The following is a 10,273-nucleotide window of genomic DNA, read 5'->3' as shown; positions in this document are numbered from 1 at the left end:
TTCATTGGAAGGACTGATGTTGAAGCTGAAACTCCAATACTTTGGCCACCTGATGCAAAGAGCTGACTCATTTGAAAAGACCCTGATGCTGAGAAAGATTGAGGGCAGGAGGAGAAGGGGACCACAGAGGATGAGATGGTTGGAGGCCATCACCAACTTGATGACATGGGTTTGGGTGAGCTCCGGGAGTTGGTGATGGACAGGGAAGCCTGGCATGCTGCGATTCATGGGGTCACAAAGAGTCGGACACAACTGAGGGACTGAACTGAACTAAACTGAGTGTGTGTATGCCAACCTCCTAACTTATCCCTCCCCCACCACTCTGATTTGGTAACCATAGTTTGTTTTCTGAGTTTGTCTTTTTCTGTTTTTTAAATAGATTCATTTATATCTTTTTTAAAATTCCACATATAAGTGATATCATATGATATTTGTCTTTGTCTGTCTTATTTAGTTTTGTATTCTTATAAGTACTCTTGAGCTTTTTTGTCGGGGGGAAGGAAGATATAGTTAAATTTACCAGAAACAGTTTCATCCTTTCAGATCCTGTCTTTATGCTCTGTGTGAGTATCAATTTCTTCTAATTTTTTCCCATTGGTTCTTTCTCCACATTAGCACAGTGTCTTCTTTTTTGTACTTCCTAGACCCTAGAACAATACTTTCAAATTTTAACTAATCAATATCTTCAAAAATGTGGTATAGGAGAGTATTTATTCTGGGATAAGTGCCTCCCCCTGTGATCCTAGAAGGCTGGAGAATGTATTAATAGAACTTATCACATCATCTTGAAATTGCATGTTTGATAGATTTTATGAGAGCAATGAATGAGTCCAACTTGTTCAATGTCATTTCTCTGAGTACAGTAGGAATGTAACTATTTGTGAATTCTGAAGTTTTTATTCTAGTTTCAAATGGGTGAGAAAATGGGTCTTTAAACAAGTTGCAGAGTTTTGTTTAGTTTTGTTTTGTTTGCAGAACTCTAGAACAAAGAATTTTAAATAATAGACTGGGCCTCAGGAATCCACTGAGGTTATATGTGGGGTTATAGCTGTATCTTTGCAGGTGCATGCATGAGTGCTAAGTTGCTTCAATTGTGTCTGACTTTTTGCGACCCTATGGACTGTAGCCTGCCAGGCTCCTCCTCTTTAAATGGGATTCTCCAGGCAAGAATATTGGAGTGGGTTGCCATGCCCTTCTCCAGGGGATCTTCTGGTCACATGGACCAAAGTCATGTCTCCTGCAGCTCCTGACTTGCAGGTGGATTCTTTGGGGTTGGGCTAAAGCTTCACAGAGCCTGTTTCACATAAGTCAGCAAAGCAGGAGCATAGCATGGGTTATGTGCGGGGAGGCTTCAGGCTAGTCCCCCTATTTAGGAGGCCTTTACATCTAGAGGCCTTGGGGCATATTTGAGTTCTGTGCAGGACGTCCTTTCCTTCTTTCCACATATATTTTAATACCTACTGATGGTGGCACTGGGCCAGAAAGCCTTCAGTTCCTTGTTGCAAGAGATGCTGTTCTCATGGTGTTCTGTGTCATGGTCTAGTGTCATTTGATACCACAGGTATCCAAGGTTCCCATCTGGCCTGCTATGTAAAGATCAATAAAAGGCATCTATATTCTTTTGATTATCTGGGTATGACCATCTTTCTATCTTACTGCAAATCACATCCAACAAATACCTCAGAATGCCTACTCTGTTACAAGCATCCCAGCTACCACTAGAACTGGTCATTGGATAAGTCCTTTGGCAACAGGTAAAGCATCCTCACATGCAGATGACACAACCCTTATGGCAGAAAGCGAAGAGGAACTAAAGAACCTCTTGAGGAAGGTGGAAGAGGAGAGTGGAAAAAGCTGGCCTAAAACTCAACATTCAAAAAACGAAGATCATGGCATCCGGTTCCATCACTTCATAGCAAATAGAGGGGGACATAATGGAAACAGTGACAGACTTTATTTTCTTGGGCTCCAAAATCACTGCAGATGGTGATGGCAGCCATGAAGTTAAAAGACGCTTGCTCTTTGGAAGAAAAGCCATGACAAATCTAGACAGCACATTAAAAAGCAGAGACATTACTTTTCTGACAAAGGTCCATCTAGTCAAAGGTGTGGTTTTTCCAGTAGTCATGTATGGATGTGAGAGTTGGACATAGAAGGCTGAACACCGAAAAATTCATGCTTTTGAACTGTGGTATTGGAGAAGACTCTTGAGAGTCCCTTGGACTGCAAGGAGATCAGTCAATCCTAAAGGAAATCAACCCTGAATATTCATTGGAAGGACTGATGCTGAAGTTGAAGCTCCAATACTTTGGCCACCTGAGGTGAAGAGTCAGCTCATTAGAAAAGACCCTGACGATGGGAAAGATTGAAGGCAGGAGGAGAAGGGGACAACAGAGGATGAGATGGTTGGATGCATCACTGACTCAATGGACATGAGTTTGTGCAAGCTCCAGGATGTGGTGAAGGACAGGGAAGCCTGGCATGCAAAAGTCCATGAGGTCGCAAAGAGTTGGACATGTCTGAGCGACTGAACAACAACCACAAAGCATCTGCAGGTTGACCTAAGGATGGGGCACTATACAGTTTCTGAGCACTGGACACCGGATCTTCCTCTTTGATAAACTTTCCCTCCATCTTCTGCCATCACATTCATCATACAGCTCAGCTATGGCTTGAGCATAAGCAAAAATGAGATGGAAAAAACTCACAACAGTGTCGGAAGAGGACTCATTCCATGAATTGATTGACTCATTCATCAGTATAATATTTACCGAGCACCTACTGTGTGTCAGACACTTTGTTGAATGATGATAGTATAAGGGCTAGTGAAAAGACTAGCAGATACAGTGCTTGTCCTTAGTGAATTCATCAACCAACAGTGGAGGCAGACAAGTGAATGAACAGCTACAATGGAAGTGATAGACGCCAAGAGAGAATAGTACATAAGGCCAATATCTAATTTCTTGAGAAACCATACATTCTTTGAAAGAAATGGCATTTGTCTTTCACAGTTCCCAACTACATGATGTGTAGAGGGTAAGCACTCAGTAAAGAGTCAAAAGGCCTAGATTCTGGTGCCAGCTGTCTTTGACCAGCTATCTATCCTGTCCGTTAGTTATTTCAGTTTTTGGAGCCTCAGTTTCCTCATCTGTAGAACTGTGACTGATAATATCAGTCCTGATTAACTCACTGTGTAATTGTGAAGATCAATGGTCATGAGAATGATAATTAATTGTAAAGCTCTCTACAAAATAAAATGTAACCATGGTATACCCTTAATTTTTTTTGATAAAACAAGTGTTCAGCACTTCAGTAAGTACTGAATAATTCCTTAAAAAAGAAAAAAAGCAAAGGAAAGAAAACCAGCAGGTAAGGATCACTGTTGCCACCTTCACAGTTCAAAGTAGGTCTAATTTGATATTTTCAGCACTCTAAATAAAAATTTTAGCTCCTCCCTGGTGGCTCAGACGGTAAAGATCCCGTGGAGGAGGACATGGCAACCCACTCCAGTATTCTTGCCTGTGGCCCACCAGGCTCCTCTGTCCATGGGGTCGCAGAGTCGGACGTAACTGAGGGACTAAGCAGCAGCAGATTATTATTATTATCCCCATTTTACAAATCAGAGAAGTGAGGCGCCAAAGAATTTATGCAAGAGCACAATCTCTTCAAAACCCAAGCCTGGGCTGCTTGCCAAGGCTTTTGCTGAAGCTTAGTCTTTATGTTGTGCCTGAGTATTTCGGGTGACCCCATGGACTGCAGCCTGCCAGTTTCCTCTGTCTACGGGATTTCTCAGCAAGAATTCTGAAGTGGGTTGCCATTTCCTACTCCAGAGGATCCAATGTAGAGATCGAACTGGCCTATCGCAACCGGATTCTTTAGCACTGAGCTGCTCCTCAACAAAAGCCAAAATGATCGAACCCCAGAACTGCTTAACACCTTTTCTCTGAAACTCCGCTTCCCCAGCCTGGAAGGAGCTGGCCGAGGCGTCGACTCCACCCTATGACGTACATGGCCCCGCCTTCAGGCCCTCCACCTCTCGCGGGATCTCTCGGGAGGACGGCTGGGGTCAGGTCCCATCATGGCGGCTGAAGAGGCGGATGTGGATATCGAAGGGGACATAGTGCCAGCGGCGGCACAGTCTGGGTGAGCGATAGAGACTGGGCTTGCAGAGACGAGGAGGGACACGGCCGTGAGGAGGTACCTCTAAAGCCCGCGGTTCCGGCAAGGGCCGGGGGAGTGGAAAACCATCCGCTGGGCCAGGGTCTCCTGCCGGCCTGAGGCGCGCCTCGCCCATCCCGTCTGTTGGCTCCTCCTGAACCCAGAGGGCGGGTACCATAGACTAGCGTGGGACAGCCCTTTTACCGGGATCCTGTGAGGGCGCTGACCGCGCCTAGCACATTGCATACTCTTAAGCAATTAGATTGCTTCTTCCCTTACTGCCACCCCAGAACACGCCTCCTTGCCACCGCCCCAAAAATAATTAGAACAGGGGCGGTCCCTGGACAGAACCGAGCTTAGGAATTCTTGTTCCCTCGCTTGCAGGCCGTGTGACCTTGGGCATGTCGTTTTATCTCTACTAGCCTCTGGTTTCCTCTTCCACGTAGGGATAGTTGTGAAAAACTTCCCGACAGGCAGCGTGATCTAAAAGAAAGGGGTGGGACTTAAGAGTTTGACAGCAGTGTATTGACCCAGCTAGTTACTAGCAGTGTGACTTTGGACCTCAGACAACTCATGTGTAAGCTGACTACCACGTTATGTACCTCATAGGGTTATTGTGAAGATCAAATGAAATGATTTGGGGATGTGCTCTAGTATAAGAGAGGTGCTCTGGAAGTGTTGTGTTCTTTACCTTCCCACCACGGATAGTATTTTGAGGACCCAGAGAGAGGTCACCATTTGGTACCAGTTCCTGCAGAGCAGGCCAGTGTGACTTTTAAAAAGCAGCCTCCAGCTTGAGATATCTAGCTGTTTGACTCCTTGCTTGCAGAGAAAGAAATTGATAGATGAGGTTTTAAAGATGTGCTTTCAGAATTGTCTTTTAGTAATAGAAGAGGCTTAGACTCGTCAGGATCAGAAGACCTCAGTTCTCAACTCAGCCAGCTGTGTTGCTTATAACTATGAACAAATTCATTAGAAATCTCTACACTGAGCCAGGTAAAATTGTGAGGCTTAGACCATTTTTGACCTATAAAATAGCAATTTCACATGATCCAACCTAATAATAGCACCTTTGTAAATTGTGAAGAAGAGTACCAACCCTGCCCATGAGGGACTGAAACAGAGCCGTTTAAAGTTTTCCTGAACTTAAAACACTATAAAAATGAGAAGTAACTAAGTCTCCTTCAAATGTTTAGGCAAAACAGTACAAGTCTATACAAATGAACAGAAAGCCTTTGATAATCTTTCACATTTGTGTAGATCAAGTTAATCTTGACCGAGTGCTTTTGCATGCATGGTTTGATTTACTTTCCACAATAAGTGTATGAAATAAGTGTGAGGGATTCTTATCTGAAGTTCAAGAGAGATGAGCTGCCTTTGGAAACTCTAAAGATTATCTGAGAGCACTGACTCTTCCCCTTTTTCCATGGGTTTTTCTTTATTTTTATGATTGTGTTTTATTTCTCTTTTTCTTTCCTTTCTCTTATTATTCTGTTTGAGCCCAAAGTCTACTGGTGGCACTTATAGTCACATTAGTCTCATGAAACCAGTAACCGGTTGTTGGTTCCTGATGGTCATCGTCATTGTCTCACACAATTCTGTAGAGCATCATGAACATTACAGTCTAGTGACAGTTGTTCCCTAGTGTTGGTACTCTTATCAGGTGGAATTTGGTGTGAGTAAACACTTAGGTCCCCCTCTGAATTGTTCAGTTATAGCTGATCATGACATCTTGAGGATTAATTGAAAACACACTTTTAAGTCCTTGCTAAGTGCTGGTTACCAAGGTTAGAAGATGCATTGAAATGTTTTGTTTTCCTTCTACCATTCTTTATTATCCTCTGTTTCTTGTACTTGTTCTTTAAATCACAGTATTTCCAAGGAATTTTTGTCATAAGACTTCTTACTAACCATACAGTCCATCTCTCAAGGCTTAAATTTCTGTTAAGTTGGGCCATATGAAATTTTCCCAATGTTCCACCAATTTTGACCCACACAAATGACAGTTAATCTTAAATTCCATCTAATAACAGGCTGATATTGCCCAAATCTGTCACCAACTCAAATCTCTCTCATGATCTTCAGATCCATTTATCCATTTTCCTGAATCTATTTGCCCTTGGGTGAGCCACAAGCTCCTCAGTCTCACTTTATAGAAACTTTCCTTACCCAACCTGCCTCTTCAAGTTCCCTAGTTCAGTAAGTGGCACCATCCACCCACTCATGCAGGGAAGAGACCTAGATTTTAACCTTTTTCCTTTCCTCTCTCGTATCAGAGAGTCTGTTGATTCTGAGTATTCTCTCAGATGTGTTCACTTCTTCCTATTCACATTGCTTGTGCTTTAGGTCTAAGGTACTGTCACTTCTCTCTAGTATCTGTGTAATCACTCCCTCTTAACTGCTTCCTGTCTCTTTGACCCTCTTCTAGTCTTTTCTGAAGTTAGAGTAGTCTTTTCTTATATCCAGATCTGATGATGGTACTCCCAACTCCCTAGAGACCTGTCTGATCCATACCCCACCTACCTGTTCATTCAATCATTCAACAAATATTGATTATCATTTATATGCCTAGCTCTGGGTTTATAGCACTCATCCAAACTAAGTCCTTGCTCTTATGGAACTCATATTCTTATTGGATGAGACAGAAAATAAACTTTATATTATAGCAGTTTCTAAGAGGTATAGCAGTTTCTAAGAAGTATAGACTGGGAAAAGTCACTAACTAGGAAACTTTTATAACTTCAAAACATATATTTTTTGTTATATATATTAACATATATATTTGTTAAAAACAAATTTTAAATTATATCACAGATTGGGCCTCCTCATATGAAGTGAACAGTGTGACTTTCAGTTCAGTTCAGTCGCTCAGTCGAATCTGACTCTTTGTGACCCCATGGACTGTAGCACCCCAGGATTCCCTGTCACCAACTCCTGGAACTTACTCAAACTCATGTCCATCGAGTCAATAACGCCATCCAACCGTCTCATCCTCTGTCATCCCCTTCTCCTGCCTTCAATCTTTCCCAGCAACAGGGTCTTTTCCAATGAGTCAGCTCTTCGCATCAGGTGGCCAGAGTATTGGAGTTTTGGCTTCAGCATCCGTCCTTCCAATGAATATTCAGGACTGATTGCTTTAGGATGGACTGGTTGGATCTCCTTGCAGTGCAAGGGACTCTCAAGAGTTTTCTCCAATACCGCAGTTCAAAAGCATCAATTCTTCGGCGCTCCGCTTTCTTCATAGTCCAACTCTCACATCCATACATGACTACTGGAAAAATCATAGCTTTGACTAGATGGACCTTTGTTGGCAAAGTAATGTCTCTGCTTTTTAATATGCTGTCTAGGTTGGTCATAGCTTTTCTTCCAAGGAGCAAGCGTCTTTTAATTTCATGGCTGGAGTCACAATCTGCAGTGATTTTGGAGCCCCCCAAAATTAATCTCTCACTGTTCCCATTGTTTCCCCATTTAACAGTGGAAGTAACTATGACTCTCTTAAGTGTGACTTTAGAGAGTTCTAATTAGTTAAAAGGCTGAGAATTAACAAAGTTGAATCCCTCATGGACATAGAAAAGCCCCCAGATAACTCAAGTTAATTTTTGTTATGTGAGTTAAAACATCAGATTTCTTAGATCTCTTCACTGTACTGTCCTCCTTCAAGTATTTTCTTTTGTTTCTTCTATTTTGTCTTATGTTTTCTTCCATTTTGAGAGTGGTACTATTAATGGATGGCTTTTATGCTTTAGATATAACCAAAAGAGTCATAATGTTGAACTTCTGTATAAATGTGTGTATTCATCAAAAGAAATCTGAAGCGTTGGTTCATAGCCACAGAATATGTTGTGTGTGGTTGCTGTTTGGAGGTAGTTTTTTCCTCATGGAGTTGTTTATTCTTGGGAAACAGAGGAGTAAACAAACTTGATATTTGGCAGTTGAAATAGGATGGAGAAAGGAACTAAATATTTGTTTAACATATGAAACCTGTCAGTCACTGTGCTGTGTAAATTATATTCATTAAGTGGTATAATTTCACTTTCATACCTATTTTCTCAATTATTACAGAAGTGATGAAAATACAGCATCTGTTTTACAAGATCATTATCTTGATTCATCATGGAGAACTGAGAATGGTCTTATTGTAAGTATTTTATGGAAATATCAGGTATATTAAGCTATTACTCAGTGCCCAGAGTATCTCTCTTTTTTTTTTTTAACTTGGTGCTAGTTCTCAGTGGTCACAGACGTAATATAGTGAAACCTTTTTCTTAACTTAAAAATAGAAGGTATTCTTTTTTCTTTTGACTGAAAAAATGGACTTCTGGGAAACAACTTTGTTGCCAGCTAGATTTAGGTACAAATTGGTGCTCTACCACTTATCAGATTTAGGAACTGCAGTTTCTTCATCTAAAATATGGGGATTGTTACGTGGTTCACTTCTTCATTTAACAGTTATTTATCGAGTACTTGGGCTTCCCTGGTGACTCAGTAAAGAACCCCCTGCCATTGTAGAAGATGTGGGTTCGATCCCTCAGCAGGAAGATCCCCTGGAGGAGGAAATGGTGACCCACTCCAGTATTCTTGCTTGGGAAAGCCTATGGACAGAGGAGCCCGGTGGGCTGCAGTCCATGGGTTCACAAAAGAGTCACATACAACTTAGTGACTGAACAACAGCTATTGAGTACTTACTATGTGCCACACACCAGGCCAGATTTTGGGGAATACAACCATAATCAAGACAGATATGGTGAGGGAAACTGAGAAGGTGACATTTAAGTTAAAAATAGGAGTAGGAGTGTGAAGAGTAGAGGAAAAATACTATATGCAGAAAGAACAGCAGCACGAAGGCTGTTGTTGAAATCCAGTATCTAGAATATAGTAGGGAAAGGGGAGAGGTGACAGCTGTGACAGGTTGGGGAGGCAAATGATGGCCCTGCCACACCAGCAGGAGGCAGGGAGAAAATGAGAAAGACTAGTTAGGAAACGTTTCTAGGGACCTAAGCACGATTTGGTGATGGCTTGGCCTCAGGTTGTGGCAGAATTTGACAGATTTGAATTATGTTTTGGTGGTAGAAATGCTTGTTACATTGGGTTTGGGGATTGGGGGAAAAGGAAAGAATCCAGGATGATTCCTGGGTTTCAGGTTGGAACAGCTTGGTGACTAGTAATGCTGCTTAGAAAATTGGGAGGGCAGGAGAGAAACTGGTGAAGGTTATGCTTTGGTAAATTTTGTTTTGAATATGTAAAGTTTAAGAAGCCAATTAGGTATCCAAGTGGAAATTTTGAGCGGGTAGTTAGTTATAACAGTCTAAATAGAGCTTGGAAAAGAGACTTGGCTGCAAATGTTTACGTTTTAAGAGTTAAAAAGAAGTATGCAGAGATTGTGGCTTAAAAGGAAAAAAGGAATTGTGGTGAGTTTTGGAAATATTAATAGGTGAGGTATCTAGCAAAATCTTAATAGTATCTTAATAGATGCTCATACAGGATAACCATTATTACTTTATCATGACTAGGAGCCAGAGCCTAGGAATCTTAAGGCTCAAGTCTCTTCTTTCCCGCTTGAAGCGTTAGTGAGTGCTTCTATGAATGCATCTGTGAAGTAGTGATGCCTGTCTCAGCATTATCATGGGAGTCCAGAGATATGTCTGTGTGCTCAGTAAATGGTAGCTTTATTATTTGTAATCATATTATTGTGTATTTTCATTTAACAAAACAGTAGTTGGTTTCAAAAAGCAGTAAATAAAAAAAATTATTCTTCCTTTTTTTTTAATAGCCTTGGACTCTGGATAGCACCATCAGTGAAGAGAACAGAGCTGTCATTGAGAAAATGTTGTTGGAAGAAGAGTATCCTTTATTGACTATGAGGAAAGTAAAGATTTCAGGGTTAAAAATCCATTAATGCAAAACTTACAAAAGAGACCACCGTTAGTTGCTGGATATAATGCTAGTATATAATGTTACCTACCTATTCTGTTTTACCACTAAGTCTGAGATCTGACCCAATACTTCTGAGTTTCTGTTGTCAACCAACTCTTTTAATTACCTTAATATGGAACAGAAATTATAGAGTTTTTGTTGTTGTTGTTGTTTTGTTTTTATTTTATTATCTTTTTGCCAT

General features: G+C 41.3%; 1 protein-coding gene across 12 annotated transcripts in view; it reads left to right on the top strand.

Annotated features, from left to right (window-relative positions):
- Positions 1-3,985: 3,985 nt before the first annotated feature.
- MYSM1 (Myb like, SWIRM and MPN domains 1) overlaps positions 3,986-10,273 on the top strand; it is a 41,813-nt gene continuing 35,525 nt past the window's right edge. For 8 of the 12 annotated variants that reach the window (XR_015160113.1, XR_015160112.1, XR_015160114.1 and 5 more), the window contains exons 1-3: positions 3,986-4,143; positions 8,221-8,296; positions 9,929-9,999. Coding sequence is in view for 7 of the 12 variants with exons in the window: in XM_086390221.1 (XP_086246347.1) it covers positions 4,079-4,143; positions 8,221-8,296; positions 9,929-9,999 (212 nt within the window). In the remaining 5 variants the exon portion in view is untranslated. Of the gene's footprint in view, positions 4,198-8,220; positions 8,297-9,928; positions 10,000-10,273 lie in introns of all 12 variants that reach the window. The other 4 variants (XM_086390227.1, XM_086390225.1, XM_086390223.1 and 1 more) reach the window with 3 other exon arrangements.

The sequence above is a fragment of the Bos grunniens genome, chromosome 3 (genome assembly GCF_055505025.1).
Source record: "Bos grunniens cultivar Pamir isolate PY7600 chromosome 3, Bosgru_T2T1.0, whole genome shotgun sequence".
In the NCBI taxonomy this organism is placed as follows: domain Eukaryota; kingdom Metazoa; phylum Chordata; class Mammalia; order Artiodactyla; family Bovidae; genus Bos; species Bos grunniens.
Note: the sequence above shows the minus strand (reverse complement) of the source record. Positions and strands in the feature narration are given on the sequence as shown.